Genomic DNA, 23,124 nt, shown 5'->3' on the forward strand with positions numbered 1-23,124 from the left:
AGAGTATCCCTATAATATTGTGATTAGGAAATTTTAGCACTGTCTTTCACACAATAGGGTCTCCATTGCAAAATAGCCATGTTGTATTACAGCACTTACCAAAGTGCCCCTGGGAGATTGCACCTTTGTCTTCTAATACTCTACCTTCAACACTTAGAAGAATCAACAACCAGAGTTCAAAGACAAGCAATTGCCTTCGTAAGACCAAAGTTTAGGTAAAAGTGGTCCTGACTATATGGCTTAACATGAGCATGGCTACACAAGAACCTGGGCCCTGGTGTTGTCACTAACAGTGTGACCTGGTGACACTTGTTTTTCAAAGTCTAGACTAGTAGTCCATTATGTTTTACACCTTTTATTCTCACATCAGGTTTGTAAAAACAGAAGCAGCTGACATATGCACTTATAGAGGCCTTTTCCTTAGCTGTGGTTTTTCTTCCTGGACATAGTCCCCAGGTGTGAGAGAAGCAGAGGCTCATCTTGACGCCAGCATCTGGCCGGCGCGGTCACTGATTCGTGGTGTTGTCTCTTCTAGGACACTTGTGACAGACACAATATCAATAGGATTTCACATTGGGGTTGTTTTGTTCCTTTTTTTTCCTCTTTTTTTTTTTTTTTAAATAAGTGTGTTCCCAGTTTCTCATTCGTACTTTTCTTTGAATATATTGCACAATATTTGATTATTAAAAAAAGATTTTTAGGTCTCAGGCAAAAAAAAAAGTTTTTCTCCTTCCCCTCAGGAGGTGCTAATGTGTATTATTTTCTAAAAGAGGTAAGTGGTTGTCTGTGTGGCCATCCTCAAAGGGAACCTAGGGGAAAAAAGACCAAAGCATTAATGTTACTCTTTACAGATTCCTTCTAACACTAAGCTGTGCTGGGGGTAAGGACATTGAGCTGGAGATAGGCACCATGCGTGCTGCACCACTTACTGAATGGACAGCTTTATAGGATCCAAGTCTGAAACGACAGCAAATTATCTCGACTATAAATTTTCCAATTCCATGTAACATGCCTGCAATAAATAAGTTCAGGTTTTTAAATTAAATTTCTTCTGTCATTTCTATAATAAAAATAAAAAACTCACCTAACCATAATGGACGACATTAAGAAATGAAACCAATTGGCTTACATTATGTCCGTTTAAAATATTCAAAAGAAGGATGGGGGACTGGTGAGTGCAGTTTTAAGATTCCACGTATAGCCCAGCACCAGTGGTTCAAGCCTATTCAGGAGGCTGAGATCTGAGGATAGCAGTTCAAAGCCAGCCCAGAGAGAAAAATCCCCACGAGACTCTTCATATCCAATTAACCACTCAAAAACTGGAAGTGGTGCTGTGGCTCAAAGTGGTAGAGCACTAGCCTTGATTGAGGCAAAAGAGCTCAGGAACAGCACCCAGGCCCTGAGTTCAAGCCCCACAACCAAAATAAAAAGATTCAATGTACATATGTGAAAATGGAGCCAGGTAATTTAAGAGGATGGATGGGGTGAAAGATAGGGGAAAATGATGGAAAGGATAACACTGATCAAGATGTCTTGTGGTCATAAACTGACATGTAGTCATAAAATGAAACCCCTTCATACAACTACTTAAACAATAACAAAAAAACCTAAACAATAATTAACAAATGTATCTTCAAAATCACATGGTCAACAAAAATTCATGACCTTGCACAATCTTTTTGAGGTTTAGCTCACACTTTTTAAACCAAATGATATTGACAACATACATTCAAATAAATTGAAAGGAAACAGTAACAGAAAATCCTGTTAAAAAAAACTATTCATTTTTTCCAAAGTTATAATTCTAAAAAACACATATGACTTCAAGTATGTGAATTACCCAACTCTGTGTAAACATTAAACAGGCAATGAAATAAAGCAGGAACAGTTTATTTATATATTGGACTTAATTCTCAAATTCTCATAATTACAATTCACCCAATGATCTTTAGTGCATTCTAAAATCTCAGGCCAAAATTCAAAAACACTGGATACAAGTTGAGTGTACCAGAAGTTATTTAGCTTTTATATGTTGCACAGCTAAAAGGACAATAAATAAAAAGCAAAATTAAGCCGGGCACCAGTGGCTCATACCTGTAATCCTAGCTACTCAGTAGGCTGAGCATCTGAGGATCATGGTTCAAAGCCAGCCTGGGCAGGAAAGTCCATGAGACTCTTATCTCCAATAAACCACTAAAAAACCGGAAGTGGCACTGTGGCTCAAGCGTTAGAGTGCTCACATTGAGCTGAAGAGCGCAGGGACAGCGCCCCACGACCACCAAAAAAAAAAAGCAAAATTAACACTGAAGTGACTATTTCTAGGCATTTTCTCATTTAACCCTACAACACACTAGCTAGATATCCGATTCCAAATTTTAGAGATAAGAAAATTCCAGACAAAGGAGATGGCCCAAAGACAAATGGTGGAAATGGATTGAAGTCTAGTTCTGTCTGCTCTCAATGCCCAGGGAACACAAGAGCTCACCATTTTACCTCCCTGAAAGTACTAAATGATGTGAAATCACTTACTCTTAATGGCTAGTGAGTATAATTCAAATCTCAAGACAACTGTTTTAGATTTGTTGCCCTCTGAAAAATGGCTTCTTGCAGGGCTGGGGATTGAACTCAGAATCCAGAGCCACACATATGGCTACACTCTACAACAGACCTATACCCCCAGCCCAAGAAGCATATCAGAAGTGGAATGGATACTTCTACAAATTAAGACTAAGAAATGTATGTTGACCTGTTGTTGAAAAGATTCCTCCAACAATACCGCAGAGTCTTACAAAAAACTGCCAGAATGGCATATGCTCCTCAGTAACAGTCACCATGAGAGAGCTGAGATCGTATTTCATGAAGATTCCAGAAACTCCATGGCTGCCTGCAGCATGGTTGATGATGCGCTCCTGAAAGGGAAAGGAGAAACAAATTCTTGCCACTTGATTACTAACACAGACTCTACATTAAGCTTTATGGCTCTACAGTACAAGTACACATCCCAAATTTTTCACCAACCATTAGATCTGACAATTTATTCACAGACAATTTATTCAGTATCCCTTGTGAGGTTAGCTTTCCAAACTACCTAAACAACAGAATGGAGCCAGGCATGGTGGTGCACACCATGTAATCTCAGCACTCAGGAGGCACAAGGCAGGAGGGACTGCAAGGATGAGGAGGCCACCCTGGGCTACACAATGAGACCAAGTCTCAAAAAAAAAAAAAAAAAAAAAAGAAAGAAAGAAAGAAAGATCTTTTCTATTTCCAAGTTTTCTTCTGAACCTCACAAGCTCACAACTAACTCTATGGCATGTTCTTTAATGACTAAATCCATTTTTTTTTGCTGGTCATGGGACCTGAACTCTGGACCTAGGCATTGTCCCTCAGCTCTTCAGCTCAAGGCTAGCGCTCTACCACTTGAGCCACAGCGCCACTTCCAGCTTTTTCTGTTTATGTGGTACTGAGGAATTGAACCCAGGACCTCATGCATGCAAGGCAAGCACTCTGCCACTGAGCCACCTTCCCAGCCCCCATAATTGAGCATCTTTTTTTTGTGGGGGCGGGAGAGGTGGGGGAGTCCGGTCATGGGGCCTGAACTCTGGGCCTGGACACTGTCCCTCAGCTCTTCAGCTCAAGGCTAGTGCTCTACCACTTGAGCCATAGCACCACTTCCAGCTTTTTTCTTTTTGCTTATGTGGTGCTGAGGAATCGAACCCAGGGCCTCATGCATGCAAGGCAAGTGCTCTACCACTGAGCCACCTTCCCAGCCCACTAAATCCATTAAAACTAATATTTGGATAAACTTTTGTCTTCTTTTAGGAATTTACAAAAGAATAACATTTTTAGTTAAGTGATTGAATTTTGAAACAACTAATTTCAGTGTCTATTGTTTGAACTATGAGAGATACAATACAGAAAAAAAAACTAATGCACTAAGTTGAAAGATATCTATGCTTTTTTTTGTTTTGGTTTGGTTTTTTTGGTCAGTCTTAGGGCTTGAACTCTGGGCCTGGCACTGTCCCTCAGTTCTTCAGCTCAAGACGAGCGCTCTACCACTAGAACCACAGTTCCACTTCCAGTTTTCTGGTAGTTAACTGGAAATAAGAGTATCACAGACTTTCTTGCCCATGCTGGCTTTGAACCGCAATCCTCAGATCTTAGCCTCCTGAGTAGCTAGGATTACAGGCATGAGCGACTGGTGCCCGGCTAAGATATCCATGTTTGAGTTTTAAAGAAAAAGCAATGTTAATGAATTCAACTAGAACTACAAATATACCACTGTGCACACAGATGAAAAAGCAATTTTCTTTCTTTCTACCCTGTTTATACTTTAGCAATCGAGTTCTCAAACTTTCTGGTAAATTGCTATTACAGATCCAAACTATGACCCAATTACAACTTTTGAGCCAGAGTCTAATTTGACAAAGCTATAACTAAAGTGCAAGTGTTAAGAATATGGATAATGAAATTACTGGTGTTTAACTAAAAAGAAAACTAGAACAATTTAATGAGATCTAAGAACCTATTTCCCTACTATTAGTATACTAGGCCCTCAGAAACTGTTGACTGAGGGTCCAAGAGCACCTCCACTCTGCCTCCTGACATGCTCAACAATCTAAGTTATGCTCTGGTATCACCCATGGTAGGGATGGATGTTCCTGTGTAGGGATTGGGACATCTAAAGTAGCAAAAGTAGACTAATAATGACTTACTTGGGGTACTAAGGGTTTTGCAAAGCACAGCCCTTTCCCTCCATGCCTTCTCAATACTATATCAAATCAATTTTCCATTTCTTTTATAAACAAAGCACAACGATTTTAGTTATTCATTAGCACAAAAACCTGCATCAAGGATAAATGCTCTGGAATTGTATTTCTTGATTTTTATTTTTTTGTGCCAGTACTGGGACTTGAAATCAGGGCCTGGGCTACTCTCTCTTTTAGCTTTTCTTCAATCACAGTTAGTACTCTACCACTTAAGCCACAGCTCCACTTCTGGATTTTTGCTGGTTAATTGAAGATAAGAATCTCATGGATGTTCCTGCCCAAGTTGTCTTCAAACTTCAATCCTTGAATTGCAGTTGTGAACCACTGGGAACAAGCTGACTTGTCTTTTTTATGTAATATTGCCAATTATATCCTGGATATAATAACATGTAAGGATACAGAGATCTTCTACATTCTTATTCTCCCTTTAGAGCTACATAATTTGGATATTTCTAGTCTACTACCATTATAAGTAACAATAAACTATTTTTGTACTTATCCCATTGTATCTTGGGAAAGATGTCCTAGGATAGGGATCTCTGGATCAATGTGCCTGTCACTTTCCAGATATTACCAACATGTCTTACAGAGACTGTGGCATTTTACACTCCCATGGCAATTTATGCGCATCTGTTTCCTTCAACTGAACATGCTATCTTTCAGGTGCTGGTCAACTAATAGAAGAGAAATGGTTTCTCTTTAACTTTACAGAAGTATTGAAAAGCATATGCATTTGCATATGCTTGACCTAGTTACTGCATACACATGAGTATACTCACACATACATATGTATACAATTATCTATACTTGGTTTTTCTTTCTTGAACCACATAAAAATTTCACAGTACATCCTTAAAATAATTTCAGAAGAACAAGGGAAATTCTGACAACTAAGAACTTACTCATATTAAGTAATAACAATAATAAAAGAAACCTACATATAGAGGAAAGCAGATTTAACCCCCAAAAAACAAAAAAGTATCCTCCCAGATACTAGTGATTATTTATGTCTTAAACACACCAAAGAAAAAGAAAAACTCAGAAGAGATGAGAGACCTGTTAACCATCTAATTCTAAAACTTTCCTCTTTGTCATCAACTGATCTACCTGTCTATTCTGAGGTTGTGAAACAACACTCTTCCTATCAATGTAAAATACCCAGAATGAACTGGGCTTGCTATCTGACCTTCAATCACTGCATGTGGTCCAGGCAGGAACATTTGCTGAAAAACAGCTAATACAAGACACTATAAAAATCTACTGTAATTTAAGACAAAGAATGATATAAAACCATGACACTATGCCAGGAGCCACTGGCTCTTGCCTGTAATCCTAAATACTCAGGAGGCTGGGATGTGAGGATCATGGTTCCAAGCCAGCCTGGGTAAGGCAGTCTGCAAGATTTTTTTTTTCGGGGGGGGGGGGGGGGGGGAGTCCGGTCGTGGGGCCTGAACTCTGGGCCTGGGCGCTGTCCCTCAGCAATTCAGCTCAAGGCTAGCGCTCTACCACTTGAGCCACAGCGCCACTTCCGGCTTTTTTCTTTTTGCTTATGTGGTGCTGAGGAATCAAACCCAGGGCCTTGAGCATGCAAGGCAAGCGCTCTACCACTGAGCCACCTTCCCAGCCCAGTCTGCAAGATTTTATCTACAGCTGACCTCCAAAAAATTGTAAGTAGAACTGTGGCTCAAAACAGAGTACCAGCCTTGAGTAAAAAAGCCAGATATGTGCAACCCACAGTACCCACACCAAAAAATAAATGAGACTAATAAGATCATTGATATAATCATATTTTAACAATTTTAAGTCCTAGGTGAATAGGAACACTTCAGACTTTTTAAATCTATTTTTTTTTTGCCCAAGAACATACTAATACCTACTTCTATTTTTTTTCTACATAAATGTCAATTCAAGACTTCTAGAATTTAAATGAAGGATGGCACCAACTCAAAGTTCAACTTTACCTTACCGCTGAGCAACTATAAAATGCTAATACAAATTATTTTATAAGGGTGGTCTCACTTACCCTTTCTGTGACAGAAAACTGATGTGTTTCTGCTGAAATTTTATATGTCTGGAGTTTTGTTGGCACAACTGTAATAAAATATTGGAACATCTGGTTGTCTAAAATAAGAAAAAAATTTCATCAGTCTTATACTACTATACAATACTATTGCCAAATATATCCTTTTCCCATAATTTAAACTTACATTTAATACTATATTTCACTTAATGTCAGATTAGAAAAAGAATCAGTTAAGTGCCAATGGCTCAGACCTTTAATTCTAGCTCTTCAGGAGGCAAGATATGAGGATTGTGGTTCAAAACAGCCTAGAGAGTTGTTAAACTCCAATTAACCAGCAAAAAGCCAGAAGTGGGGCTGTGGCTCCACTGTAGAACACTAGCCTTGAGAGAAAATGCTATGGAAAGCACCAAAGCCCTGTGTTCGAGCCCAAGTAATCACACCAGAAAAAAAAGGGATAAGAACTGTTAACACTGACATAATCACACTTGGTAAACCAAGGTCCTAGGGCAGTGTAAACAGGAATGTGCTTGTACATGTGTGCACATGTATACCCAGAAAAAATATTTAAAATGAGCCAGTGGTTTAGTTTGATTACCGTTACATCATTAACTTCTTTATATGGAAAAATAAAGGTAGCATTTCTTTTTACAGTATAAAAACTACAAAGATAAAGGTTTTGGAGGACAGCCAAGAGGGCGATGAAACAACAGGGAAACACCACAGCTCTCTCCAACCAAAAGAAAGTTTGAGTCCCAACTCTCAGTTCCCCCAAGAGATCAACAACAAAAAGGCAAGCAACCAGAGAAATAGCGGAACTGAAAAAAAGAAAAAAAACCTTCAGAACCTGCACAAAGATGAAAAAGAACAAAGACCCTTTTCCTACCTAAGGCTGGCAGCACAGATTTGTACCAAGCCACCAAAGCGACCCAACCCACAGCCGCCTGGGACCTCGGAGCCACAGCAGTCCTTACAACTCCAGTGCAGAAAACTCCCACAGCACAGGACCCGGACAGTGTAAACAGAGACAGAGACCATAAAACCCAGACCTGGAGCTCCCACCAACACCCTGCCCAGCCCACAGTAATTGTAAGGGAGCGTGATGGCAACCAGTGACCAACAGCACACAGACAGTGATCTGCAACATCACCAGTTGCAGGATAAGTGAATACCCCACGGGGGACACTGCCCCACTCCCAAACTGGGAAACCATTACCGGCTGTAACCCCCAAAGCTAGACAAGGACCACTCCCCCTCCTGCCTGGGCTACTGGTCCCACTAGCTGGGAATTATGAAAGTGCCCCAGCAACGGAAGAATACACCCAGCCTGCCAGGTCAGCAGCTGCAGAAGGAGCCCCACCTGTGTCCTGGATGGGTCCTCTAGCAACTTAAACCGAGGGTACCTGGCTGAAGTCGGGAACTGCAAGCAGGCTCCAGCAGCCATCGGAAGAACAAGCCCCCTCCTCCCCTCCCCCCCCCCCCCCCCCCCCCCCGGTCCCCACAGACAGGAGTACAAGCAGAGCTGCACTGCTGGTCCCTGTCTGAAATCAGGAACTGGGCTCACAGACTCGAGAAGCCGGCAGCAGGAGGCCCACCTGTGTGCTCCCCGCAGGTGCTACTGACCCAGGAACCAACCCAGAACCAAACGAAGCAGCCACCTATTGACCAAAACAGACAGAGTTCAGAATTTGACTCCAACAATCCCTGAATCCTCACGCAAAAATCACAGCAAAAAATTACAAGACTCATCAACAGCCAAGACAGCAAACTACCACCAAAGGCCAGTAGCCACTCAGGGAAGAACTCCAGTGAAAGATAGATTATCAAAAGAGATCCAGGATTTCAAAAAAGAGATGACTCAAGAATAGATGCAGTACACACCTCATTAAAAGATGAAAGAAATACTCTGAGAATTGACATGGAAATCATAATGGTTCAGTTTCCTCCAGGCAAACCACAATGGAAGCCAGTTTATAAAAGTGAATGAAATGGAAAATAGATTATCAGGTACTAAAGACAAAATGCAGCAATTGGGGGGAAAAAAGTCACAGATATGGAAAAAACACTCAAAATAGGCTAAAGAGAAGTTCAAGAACAAGCAGACAATGCCAAGAAATTCATATAATTGGGGTCGATGAAGGTGGGGTTGACGAAGGGAATAGCAGAACAGAGGGATACAACACTTATTTAATAAAATTATCAATGAAAAATTTCCCAATCTTAAAAGAGAAAATCTGACCTATACAACAGAACCATGCACAACACCTAGCAAACAGGATCCCAGGAGGAACACTTCTAGGTACATGATAGTAAAAACACTAAATCTGAACAATAAAGAAATAATCTTGCATGCGTCAAGAAGCTATACTACAATGGGGAAAAAATCAGAATCACTGCAAGTCTCTCCACACAGACACTGAAAGCAAGGAAAGCATGGAAAAATACCATCTGAGCCTTCAGAACCAATAACTGCCACCCCAGACTGGTAGATCCAGCGAAGCTAGCATTCACATTTGACAAAGAAACTAAAAATTTTAATAGTAAAGAAAAACTAAATGAATTCATAAACAATAAGCCAGCACTACAAAGAATATTAAAGAAGGGGATTACAATCTGAAGAAAACAATCAAGATCAGGGATCCATATCAGACAGATATCACTAGAAGACCAACTTAGTAAGCACAGGAAGAAAGAAAAACAGGAAAGCAGGAAAATGACAGGAAACACAATGCACCTCTCTATAATAACCATAAATATTAATGGACTTAATTCACCAATCAAAAGAAAAAAAATGAAGATAGGATCAGAACACAACATCCATTTGTTGCCTTCAAGAGACCCATCTCACAGTCAAAGATAAAACAAACTCCAAGTGAAGGGATGGAGTAAGATCTACCATGCAAATGCTCCCAACAAGAAGGCAGGGGTTGCCATCCTGATATCTGACAAAATAAACTTTCCATTAAAATCAATACAAAAAGACCAAGAAAGACACTATGGATTAATACAGGGAACAAGCCAGGCACCAGTGGCTCACGCCTGTAATCCGAGCTACTTAGAGGGCTGAAATCTGAGGATCGAAGTTCAAAGGCAGTCCAGGCAGGAAAGTCTGTGAGACATATCTCCAATAAACCACTCAGAAAACCAAAGTGGTGCTGTGGCTCAAGTGGTAGAGTGCTAGCCTTGAGCTGAAGAGCTGGTGGACAGGACTCAGCCCCAGAGTTCAAGCCCCACAACTGACAGGAAAAAAAAAAATACAGGAACAACCCAAGAAGAGGATATCACCATTATCAATTTATACTCTCCAAACATTGGAGCACCCAAATACGTTAAGCAAATACTCTCAGACTTACACGAAATAATAGTCCAAATACAATAATACTAGGAGACTTTAATACTCCACTCTCATCAAAAGACAGGTCTACCAACCAGAGGATTGGCAAAGAAGCCTCTGAATTAAATGATACCATCTCAATAGACTTAATAGACATATACAGTGTTTTCCACCCAACAACAACTTAGTACACATTCTCAGCAGCCCATGGAACTTTCTCCAAAATAGATATCATAGTTCACACAAATAATTTAAGCAAATACAAGAGGACTGATATAACTCCTTGTATGCTATCCAACCACAGTGGAATCAAGCTAGTTCTCAGTAACAAAGCATACACTAGAAATTACTCAAATATGTGGAAATTGAACAGCATACTTCTGAGCAACACCTGGGTCACAGAAGAAATTAAAAAGTTCCTACATCTCAATGAAAATGAATATACATCACAAAGAAATCTATGGGACAAAGCAAAAGCAGTCCTGAGGGGCAAATTTGCTCTCAGTACACACATCAAGAAAATAGAGAAAGACCAAGTAAATAATCTTATGATGCAACTAAAACTGCTAGAAAAGGAGGAAAAAAATTGAATCTAAAGTTACTAGATGGAGCAAGATAACCAAAATAAGAGCTGAATTTAATGATATAAAGACGAAGAAAACTAAAAATAAAATAAAAAGCTGGTTTTTTTGAAAAAATTAATAAAATCGATAGACCTCTGGCAAGATTAACTAAGAGAGGAGACCCAAATCAACAAGATCAGAGAGCCACAGGAAAAATTACAACAAACATGCAAGACACTCAAACAATCATAAATAATTATTTCCAGAATCTATACTTACTAATGTATACTCACCTAGCAGAAATGGATTTATTTTTAGAGAAATACAAATTGCCAAACTGAACCAAGAAGAAATGAATCAGGTAAATAAACCAATAACTTACAATGAGATAGAGAAAGCAATCAGAAGTCTTCCAATAAGGAAAATCCCAGGACCAGATGGATTCACTATGGAATTCTATAACACCTTTAGAGAGGAAGTAATGCCCATACTCCTCAAGCTCTTCTGTGGAACAGAAGCAGAGGGAGAAATCCCAAACATTCTATGAAGCCAGTATCACACACACCCCCAAACCAGGAAAAGTTCCAACAAAAAAAGAGAACTACAGACGAATCTTTTTGATGAACACAGATGTAAGGCTCCTCAATAAAATTTTAGCCAACAGAATCCAGAAACATATCAAAAATAAATCATACATTATGATCAAATAAGCTTCATCCCAGAAATGCAGGGATTGTTTAACATACGTAAATCAATTAATGTAATCCATTGCATCAAAAGATCCAAGGTCAAGAGCCACATGATTATTTCCATTGATGTGGAAAAGGCTTTTGATAAAATACAACATCCATTCATGTTAAAAGCTCTGGAGAAAATAGGAATAGAAGGAACATGCCTTAAAACAATAAAAGCCATATATGACAGAGCAATAGCCTTTTATTATACTAAACGGGGAAAAACTACAACCAATTCTCCTAAAACCAGGAACAAAGCAAGGATGCCCACTCTTTCCACTCCTCTTCAATATGGTTCTGGAATCCTTAGCCAGAACCATAAGGCAAGAAAAGGACATTAAAGGGATATGCATAGGGAAGGAAGAAATTAAACAATCTCTATTTGCAGATGACATGATATTATACCTTAACAACCCCAAAAGCTCCACTCCCAAACTCCTAGAGCTTATAAACCACTTTGGCAAAACTCAGGTGCCTTTCTGTACACCAACAGTATACAAGCAGAAAGGGAAATCAGGAAAACAACCCTTCACAATAGCCTCAAAAAAAAAAAAAAAAAAAAAAAAGATCTAGGAATTAACCTAACCAAAGAGGTAAAGGACCTATTTACTGAAAATTATAAAAACCTAAAGAAAGAAATCAAAGAGGACACCAGGAAATGGAAAGGGCTTCCATGTTCTTTTTTTTTTTTTTTTTTTTTGGTCAGTCGTGGGGCTTTAACTCTGGGCCTGGGCACTGTCCCTGAGCTCTTCAGCTCAAGGCAAGTGCTCTACCACTTGAGCTACAACGCCTTTTCCTCCATGTTCTTGGATAGGAAGAATCAATATTGTGAAAACAGCCATACTGCCATAAATGATATAAACTCAAAGCAATCCCCATCAAAATCCTAACATTCTTTACTGAAATAGAGAAAACAATCCAAAATTTCAGATAGAACAACAAAATACCTAGAATAGCCAAAGCAATTCTAGGCAAAAGAAACAATGTGGAGGGATCATGTTACCAGATTTCAAGCTCTACTATAGAGTCATAATAACAAAGACAGGTTGGTATTGGCACAAAAACAGACCAGAAGACCAATGGAACAGATTAGAAGATTCAGAAATAAAATCACATACCTATAGCCAGCTGATATTTGACAAAGGAACCAAAGACATACACTGGAAGAAACACAGCCTCTTCAACTATTGGTGTTGGGAAAACTGGGCAGCCACATGCAGAAAACTAAAAGTAGACCTCAGCCTGTCACCATGCACCAACATCAACTCAAAATGGATTAAAGATCTTAACAGCAAACCTGAAACTCAAACTACTGCAAGACAGAGCAGGAGAAACACTTGAACTTCCTGAACAGAGTCCCAGGGTCACAACCAATTGGAGAGAGACTCGACAAATGGGACTACCTTAAAATAAAAAGTTACTGCACAGCTGAAGACATAGCTGCCAAACTAGAAAGACAACCAACTAACTGGGAAAAAAATATTTACCAACAACGTATCAGACAAAGCCCTAATATCCATTATATACAGAGAACTCAAGAAACTAATCCTTCCCAAATCTAACAAACCATCATTAAATGGGCAAGGGAAGTAAAGAGACTTCTCAGACGAGATAAAAATGGCAAAGAAAAACATGGGGAAATGTTCATCATCCCTGGCCGTAAAGGAAATGTAAATAGACACAACCCTGAGATACCACCTTACCCCCAGTCAGAATGGTCCACATCCTGAAGTCAGTCAATGACAAACTATGGTGGGGATGCAAAGAAAGAGGAACCCTACTGCATTGCTGGTGGGAATGTAACTAATACAACCACTTTGGAAAGCAGTCTGGAGGCTCCTCAGAAAGCTGAATATACATCTCCCACATATGACCCAGCCATACCACTCCTAGGCATCTATCCTGAACAACAGGAACCAGGATACAAGGACTCATTCACCTCCATGTTCATTGCTGCACAGTTCAAAACAGCCAAGATTTGGAAACAACCCAGATACCCTACTAGAGTGAATGGATCCAAAAATTGTAGTACCTATATACAATGGAATATTATGCAGCCATTAGAAAGGACAAAATAATGACATTTGCAGGGAAATGGAACTAGAGCAAATCAGTTTGAGTGAGGTGAGCCAAGAGCAGAGAGACAAACAGCACATGGTCTCCCTGATATGTGGATTTTAAATCCAAAATGCAAGAAGATACGACAAAGTAAACAGGACTCAAGTAACAAAAGACATCTACTTAATTTGTTGTATATTTCTAAATGACTCCATGTTCTTGGCCTCATATATGGCATATATATGTGCACATCTGAGGGAAGTCAGGAGGAGGACACAGAAACAGAGGAAAATGGGAAAACATACAATGAAGGGGCCCATCAGCTACACTGGACATTGATGAAAGTGAACTAAGCAACTCAAGGGCAGCGATGGGAGGGAGGGAATGAGTGGGAAAGAAATGTACACATCACCTAATGTAGAAGAAATAGCTGTATTGTTAAAGCTCATAGAATTCACAAACTTTATAGACCAAGATAATGACAATTTGCCTTATGAAGGATAAAAATGTGTTTGTGACTTTAACTAAATATCACTATCCTACAACACTGTGAAACTTGTGAAATTTATATAATCACTTAATCTCAATAAAAATTACTTTTAAAAAGATAAAAGCTTTTTAAAATTATAGCAGCACAACCATCACTTTTTTTTTTCAAGATATAATGATGGGAAGGTGGCTAAGTGGTAGAGCGCTTGCCTTGCATGCCTGAGGCCCTGGGTTCGATTCCTCAGCACCACATAAGCAAAAAGAAAAAAGCCGGATGTGGCGCTGTGGCTCAAGTGGTAGAGCGCTAGCCTTGAGCTGAATTGCTGAGGGACAGCGCCCAGGCCCAGAGTTCAGGCCCCACGACCAGACCCCCTCCCCTCCCGCAAAAAAAAAAAAAAAAAAAGATATACTGATATTGGGGCTTAAACTCAAGTTGTCACATTCCACTTGGCTTTTTGCTCAAAGCTAGTGCTCTACCATTTGAGCTACAGCTCCAATTCTGGCTTTTGGCTGGTTAACGAGATAAGAGTGTTACAGACTTCCCTGCCTGGGCAAGCTTCAAACTGGAATCCCTAGACCTCAGCCTCTGAGTAGCTATAATTCTAGGACTGAGCCACCAGCACTCAGTAACCAACACAATTTGAAACTTCTAGTAAACTAAAACTGAACTAGTCAGACAGTGAGTAAGTACAAGGAATGGAACTAGAGCAAAGGATAACAGAACAAGACATTCAAGGAGTATTAGGTGATCAAAAGTGCTGTCTCTTATAGCTATTAGACATCTGCAGTTGACTATAACTTACAAATACCAACAAGTTACCAAAAAATCTGCTCACTCTTCCTATAAATCTATATTCTAAATGTTCAGTTTCACCTAAGTAAGCAAGGAGGCCTCCCATTTAAATTCAAACATATATATTGGAGGACATGACAGTAGTTTTCCTTTATTTGTTTTTAAATAAAATTATCTAAGCAGCTTCTTTAAATTAAAACATCTGGGCCTTTTCCCCAAAGAAATGACAATCTGCCTAGAAAGATGCAATTTTGACAACAACTGCAATGATTCTAAAGCCGATTGGATCATGATCACTTTAAGAAGAGCTGGTGTACTACTTCTGATAACTATCTGCAAAATCCTGGAGAAGTGTTCATAAAAGACTACAGATGCATGTTAAGACATTTAATCTGTAACAAGAATGAAAAATTTTCTTCCAATGTTGAAACTTTTGTTTCTTTTTTATTTCTTTGGAGAAGTAACATTATGTCCCATTAACTCATTAACTTTTCGTATATTTAGAATGTTATTTATTGTGACTTATCATTTATTCATGAAGTACAATGCATTGAACACATTCATTTTTCATATATTTAGAACATTCACTCATTCATTCATGGTGGTACTGAGGATTGAACTACATTTGCTGTGCAAGCACTCTACAACTTGCCACAACCCTACCAGTTGCGCCACAATTCTTCATATACTTAGAACATTTAAATCCTCTTTCTCTTGCCTGCCTTTATTTCTAATTTCTTCACTGTGTTGTGACATGTACAAATTTCACTTGCTTGAAGGATAAACTTATCTTTTAATATATATATCATTATATATTAAATAAATACAAGACTTCCTTAATTATTAATTTAAAATAACTTGCTTTTTGTTGCCCCTTCTGGTCCTTGAATTCAGGGTCTATAAGTGCTACCCCTGAACTTTATTTCTCAAGGGTAGTACTCTACCACTTGAGCCACAGCTCTACTTCTGGCTTTTGTTTCTGGTTACTTGGAGTTAAAGAACCTCAGGAACTTTCCTGCCTCAGCTGTCTTGGAATTATGATCCTCAAATCTCAGCCTCCTAAGTAGGGTTATAAGAGTAGCTAAGACTTGCTTTTTTTAGTATCAGTACTGGCACTGAGCTTTTGTGCTTAAGGCTAATGCTGCACCATTTTGAGGCATAGCTTTTGGTAGTTAATTGAAGATAAGGAGTCTCAGGGACTTTCCTGTCCAGGCTGGCTTGGAATGGGATCCTTACATCTCAGCCTCCAAAGTAACAAGGATTATAAGCTTGGCTAAGACTTGCTTTCTAATATGCAAATTTCAAGGTTTTGAGTGCAACTTCCCATATGTAGATTCAGTCAATACTTACGATCTATGGCAATTTTTTCTGTTCCATCCAGAGGATTAATAATTCCTGGAACAACCTCTCCAAAAGACAGGTGATCTATTCTATGAGAAAAGTTGTAGGCTAAGAGGCAAAAACAAGACAATTGAGCAGAGAAATTTCATTATTCAAAAGTGTCTGTTACAAATTAGCTTAAATTCACTTGTTCTGAAGTTAAAACATTTACATTTGCATGTACAGTAATAAAGTACTTCAAGCATTATGTTGAGAGAAATGCACATAATGAGAAATGGATGAGTATAAGTTGATCCCAAAGAAACCAGTTGTGTTTCTCCATTTCAGATCCCTCTGTGGCAGGAGTAAATGCTTAGGCACCTGGCTACACAGAAAGGTACACATTAAGCACTGGCCCAGTAACTGTTTAGATGTATGATGAAACCTTAGATCTATTAAAAAAAAAAAAAAAGCAACACAGAGATAACAAAGCAGCTTCTTGGCTATGCCACCAGGATGGCACAGGAGAGGGGGGTCAGGGTGCTTTTATGTGACCAGTGGATCTGTGTGACTCCCACTCAGAGCACTGGGTACAAGTAAAAACAACTACCCCACCAGCAGAGTGAGCTGACCAAAGGTCTTCACACTCAGGCCAGGTCGAGGGCTGGAGAAACGCACTGGGAGTTGTGCCTCGGGCACAGTTCAAGAGCTAGATGAATTTCCCAGAGACTGCCAGCGCCCTGAGTACCTCACCCAACCCAACGGGTACTGGTAAACAGGCATCCACAAGGGACTTCAAGCACAATAAGCTGACCAAGGGCCCACACAGCTGGGGCCATACAGGGGTTGGGGAAAACAGCCAGTGGCTGTTATTCTGGTGTGGCCCAGGAGAAAACAAGGTGAGCACACAGCATGTGTGACTGACTGACACATGTCCTGGGGACTGCCAGACCCCAAAGATCACTGCCCAGCCTTGTGGGTACAAGTAAACACATGCCCACCAAGGGCTCTTGGCAGAGAGTGACCTACTCCACCTCCATCCAACAGCATTCCTGAGCCCAGAGTCTTAACTGACCACTGGAGACCTCACCTTTGCTGTACTCCAAGGGTTCTGGTAGATTGTGTTTTCATTTTCATCAGATTCTAAACCATTTTAGAACCTGGCCCTTAATTCTACACTGTTCATTACTCATTCAACAGTGCATTTTTCAGTCTATACACATTTGAATAAGCACAGATTTATCTATATACTATCTAGGTATATCCATATCTATACCTATATTATCTATATCTATAGCTATACTATATCCATATGGATATCTATATAGATATAGATATCTAGATACCTGTACTATATAGATATATACAGATATATAGATATTGCAGTGTCTTTTGCTATAGTAGCCTAGTTTAATTCTATTAAGATCTAATAGAAAAGAAGGAATTAATTTTAACTTTTTTGTGTTTGCTAAGATTTGCTCTATGTGCCAAAAAAGATTGGAAAAACATTCCATAAGCTACTGAGAATGTTCATTGTGCAGCTACTGAATAAAACAGTCTATAGAAGTCTGCTAAGACCATCTAGTATATAGAATGTCATTTAGTGCCAAGATTTCTTTGTGACTCTGTCTGGATGATCTATCTGTTGGTGAAAGATGGGTATGACAGTCTTCAACTATTGCTGCACTGGGGTCTAATTACTGCTGGTAAGTCCAGAAATGTTTGTTTAATGTACTTATGTGGACCCAATATCTGGTGTGTACATGTTAATAATTGTTATCCTCCCCCCCCTCTGTAGTTCCTTACTTTTATTAACAAGAAGTAGCCTTCTTTGTCTCTTCTGATTAATTTTGGTTTAAAGTTGATTTTTTCAGCCTGTCTGTGTTCAGGGCTCCTTTCCTTGTAATAATTTTTTCTACCCTTTTGTTGTTTCTTATAAACAAACTCTTGACAGTGTGTGTGTGTGTGTGTGTGTGTGTGTGTGTGAGTGTGAGTGCGCACGCGTGGGCACGCTCACAGCAGTCCTGGTACTCAGATCCTGGGTACTGTTTGTAAGCTTTGTTGCTCAAGGCTAACACTCTAGTACTTGAGACACAGCTCCACTTCTAGGTTTTTTGGTCATTAGTTAGAAGTAAGAGTCTCATACTTTCCTGCCCAGGCTGGCTTCAAACTGTGATCCTCAAATAAAGATTACAGGTGTGATGCTGGCTTGCATCTTGTTTATTTTTAATCCAGCCTGCTGTTCTATGCCTTTGAATGGGAAAGTTAACACCATTAACATTTACAGTTTAATACTGAAAGTTACATCATATTTCACATCAGTTTGTAAGAGGCTCATTTCTTTCCTATTCCTCCTTTGCTAATCTACTCAACTAGTTAGGTTAATTGCTGTCTTTTCTATTTTCTTTTGTTTTCCTTTTCTGCATGTAAGATTCCTTCAAGATTCCACTGCAGTGCTAGTGTAGCACTAGCTTTAATTTCCTTAGCTTTAACTTATCATGGAAGGTATTCCCTAATATTCTAACTTATTCCAGTCTATTGTTTAGGGCTTCAATTTAATTTTTATTGGTATTATTGAGTTTTTCATTTCTTAAATATTTAGTTTGATTTTCCAACATATACACATCCATAAATGCAACACAGCATATAAACAACCAAGGACAAAGGTCCCGTGAGCATCTCACATTATGTAGAAAACAGGTTTTGACAAAACTCAATATCCTTTTATTATAAGGGTTCAGAAGAAAAAAAAACTAAGAATAGAAAGAACATATCTCAGTATGATAAAGACTACTTATGACAAACCTATAGCCAATATCATACCAAATGGGGAAAAACTGAAATCATTTTCTCTAAAATCAGGGACAAGACAAGGGCAACCACTATCTTCACTCTTAAAAGAGTACTGAAATTCCTGGCCACAGGTATAAAACAAGACAAAAATTTAAAAGGGACTCAAACAGGAAAGAAGTAAAATTATCCCCATTCTCAGATAATACAATTTTATATTTAAAAGACCCTCAAGACTCCACCAAAAATTTCCTAAATCTAATATTTTTCCCCAAAGTAAGAGGACATAAAATCAACATACAAAAATCAGTAACTTACCAACATTGAACATGCTGAGAAAGAAATGACAAAAGTAATTCCATTCACAATAGCCTAATAGGATACCTACATATAAACTTAACTAAGGTGGCAAAAGACTTCTGCAATGAAAAACCACAAAACCTTGAAGAAATTAGAGAAGACACCAGGAGGTAGAAAGACCTCCTATGCTCACAGATTTCCATAAACATCATGAAAACGGTCAGACTGCTAAAAGGAATCCACAAATTCAAGGCAAAAACCATCAAAATCTTAAAGTCATTCTTTTCAGAAATAGGAAAATTAGTTAAATTCATATGGCAACAAAAAACAGCTCAAGTCCCCAAAATAATACTGAGCTGAACAAGCAGTATTGGAAGATCACAATGTCAGACTTCCAATTCCACAATAAATAAAAGCCTGGCACTGGCTCAAAAATAGACTCAAAACCAATGGAACAGAAGACTTAGAAATATAGCCACACAGCTATAGCCTGCTCATCTGACAAAGAAGCCAAAACACATATGCTGGAGTAAAGCCAGTGTCTTCAACAAACATTTGGGAAAATTGTCTACAAGCAGAATACTGATACTAGATCTGTCTCTTGCCCTGTATAAAAATTAACTCTAAATGAATCAGAGATTTTTCATTCAAGATTTGAAACCTTGAAACAACTACAAGAAAACTCTGGAAGATACCATCATAGGTAATTATTTTCTGAGTGGGACTCCAATTGCCCAGCAAATAAAGAGCATGAATTGATAATGGGACTCTCATCAATTTTAAAAAAGGTTCTGCACATCTAAAAAATTACTAGAATCAAGACAACCCACAGACCAAGAGATAATCTTTGCTAGCTCTTCAATGAATAAAGGATTACTATCCATAATATACCAACAGCTCAAAAAACTAACAGTAAAAGAACTAGTAATCCAACTAGTGAGGAAATGAACTGGACAGTTCTCATAAGAAGAAATATAAATGGCCAACAAAAACACAGAAACATACTCAGTACCCTCAGCCATAAAGCAAATACAAATACAAATCAAACCATACTGATGTCACCTCACCCCAGTCAAAACGACAATCAAGAAAACATGTGCTATAGAGGATGTAGGGTAAAATCTTATACACTGTTGGTGGGAATATGAACTAGTGTAATCATTATGGAAATCAGTATGCTAGTTCTCTAAGGACAGTACAGCATTATACATTATTCATTATGCTTATGGTAGCTCTGTCACAATAGCTGAATTGTGGAATCAGCTGAGGTGTAGTATTGTACACACATATGCTTACAATACATATGCATGTATATGTATGACACAGAATATTACTCATAAATATTTGAGGGGTAGAGAAAGAGAGTAAAACAAGGGAAGGGGTAACAAATTAGAGAAGAAATGTAATCACTTCCTTATTTATTTAACTGTAATCCCCTGCTACATCTCCTTAACAATAAAATATTTGTAAAAAAGAAATATATGTTAAGTGCACAAAAATGAATGGAACAACTGTATCTGATGTCGGTATAATTTGTGGAGGGGAAGGGGAAAAACAAGTCGTTTAAATAAGGATACAGGTGGACCTGTTGCAACAATGAGAAGTACAAGTTGTCATGTCGAAAACGAACTTTACAACTTGGGGGAGGGGGAAGATGGGGGAGGGATGATGGGAAGGGATGGGAAGGGTAAACAAAGGAGAAGGCTACAATGCTTGGTAAGAAATGTACTCACTATCTTGCCCATGTAATTGTAACCCCTCTGTACAGTATTTTCACAATAAAAAAAATAAAAATTAAAAAAAAAAATGAATGGAACAGAAAAGCAAACATGATGTTGAGAGAGATAAGCCAACCTCAAAAAACTAAATATGCCATGTTGTTGTTCATTTGTGGAAGTAGACCTAAAACGATGATTATCATAATAATAAAAGAACGGGAATGTAAAAGTGGAACTGTCTAAGGATAAAAGGTGGGAGAAGCAAAGGAAAAGTTACTGAAATACAAAGAGGAAAAAACTGTTTCATATTATGTATGAGTATAGCAGAATGAACCCACCAAACACTGATGGAAGGAGGAGGAATGGAAATACACTGGAGGGAAAGAACTGTTCATACAGGGAACTCTCATAATGAAACCCTCTCATGGGATTAATGTATGCCAATTCAAAATAAAAAAACAGATTCAGTTAAAATACAAACCAACTTCAATGAAATGATACAGCATTCAATCCTGATAGCCAAAACAAAAACCAATAAACAAAACCCTTTCCTAATCTTCAACACCATACAGTAAGGAACAGGACTGTTGTTAGAATTACTGGGCAACATTCACATAGCCAAATATTGAAAATGATCACAGATATTTTCAATATATACCATCTCTATGACCAAACTGATTTTCATAAATTTATTGTTTTCATTTTCAAAAGTAAATTTAACAGTTTCATAACCCTCATTACATCAAACTAACTTTATGTGTATATGGCAACATGTCCACATTTAGGCTTAGAAGCTGAAGTAAACCTGACACATTCTCTTTATTATATAAAAATTAGAACCATCATTACACCAAACTAACTTCATGTGTGTATGGGAATATGTACATCTGGACTTATAAGCAGAAATAAACTCTGACACATTCTCTTCATTATATACAAAAATTGACTGCACTATTCACAAGGGAGAACAAAATATTTTTCCCCCTAATCTTTGCAATTTGGAGCTAGAATTAAATGAAAATATAGGTGGCTTAAAGAATGAAAGAGACATTTGTTTTTAAATAGCTTACTTTTAAAGCTTTACATTATTTCTGCAAGAAAAAAAGCACACATGCATGCACATGTAGACACACACACATGCACACAGCCATCCACAGTGAAAGAAGCAGTTCACAAGTGCTTACAGTCATGGTTGACCAGTGCTGCCAAGTGTGCGTGCCCTCGAGGATGTGGAATTGCCCTGAAAGGAAGAAAATGATTTTAAAGTAATACCATTCAAATGTACAACTAATTCCCATGAGAAAGTGGATTTGCAGCCTAAGCTGCACATTGTTTGGAGTACAACATAATGTAAGAACCTACATGTCCTTCCTGTCATCTCAGCAATATGATCAAATAGGAATGGCATTTTTTTTTTCTGTAGAGAGCCAGATAATCAGTAATTTTAAAGCTTTTTGGGCCAATATACAAAATCAAGCTACTACAGTTTCCTAAGAACAATACAGATATCACTGTATTGTTCTTAAACTAATAACTGACAAATATGTTTGACAATAGTCAATACACACTAATCAGTTTTGCAGGAAAAGTACATTTTGCTTATTGAGGTTCAAAGCTAAAATTTTTTGTTTTCAAAAGTGATCTCTAATGATTATCTGTTTAGTAGTGACCACTAATGAATATGTCATGTTTGAAAATGTAAATCCATGCATGTTTGATTTGAGTTGTTTGGAAGACATTTCAAGTCTACAGAGTCTTCCTGATCCTCTCCATTAATGATATCCTTACAGTACAGATTTAACTCTCAGCAAAGGCAGAATTTCTTCAACTGCATTATTAATGAGTTTAGAAAATAAATATTTCGGGCTAGGAAGGTGGCTCAGTGGTAGAGCGCTTGCCTTGCATGCCTGAGGCCCTGGGTTCGATTCCTTAGCACCACATAAGCAAAAAGAAAAAAGCCGGAAGTGGCACTGTGGCTCAAGTGGTAGAGCGCTAGCCTTGAGCTGAAGAGCTGAAGAGCTGAGGGACAGCGGCCAGGCCCAGAGTTCAGGCCCCACGACCGGACCCAAAAAAATAAAAAATAAAAAAATATTTCATTTATCCCAAATTTAAGATCCCAACTCACTTAGAATACAGATTAAGATTTTAAACAAAATTACCAAGAACCAGCACGGACATAATATCAGTTTCATTCATAAATGCTGCCTTTGTCTCATAATGTTAGGTCAAATTCATT

The 23,124-nt window shown here is 38.5% G+C and overlaps 1 protein-coding gene across 4 annotated transcripts in view; it reads right to left on the bottom strand.

Annotated features, from left to right (window-relative positions):
- Positions 1-339: 339 nt before the first annotated feature.
- Positions 340-23,124, bottom strand: part of Ergic2 (ERGIC and golgi 2) — a 44,715-nt gene continuing 21,930 nt past the window's right edge. For 2 of the 4 annotated variants that reach the window (XM_070038233.1, XM_070038243.1), the window contains exons 9-14: positions 22,073-22,128; positions 16,111-16,209; positions 6,793-6,890; positions 2,747-2,909; positions 930-1,012; positions 340-809 (exon numbers count right to left, since the gene is read on the bottom strand). In XM_070038233.1, coding sequence (XP_069894334.1) covers positions 747-809; positions 930-1,012; positions 2,747-2,909; positions 6,793-6,890; positions 16,111-16,209; positions 22,073-22,128 — 562 coding nt within the window. In that variant the 3' untranslated portion in view covers positions 340-746. The remainder of the gene's footprint in view (positions 810-929; positions 1,013-2,746; positions 2,910-6,792; positions 6,891-16,110; positions 16,210-22,072; positions 22,129-23,124) is intronic. The other 2 variants (XM_070038251.1, XM_070038257.1) reach the window with 2 other exon arrangements.

Source organism: Dipodomys merriami, unplaced genomic scaffold, assembly GCF_024711535.1.
Source record: "Dipodomys merriami isolate MVZ:Mamm:240054 unplaced genomic scaffold, mDipMer1.0.p SCAF_10, whole genome shotgun sequence".
Classification (NCBI taxonomy): domain Eukaryota; kingdom Metazoa; phylum Chordata; class Mammalia; order Rodentia; family Heteromyidae; genus Dipodomys; species Dipodomys merriami.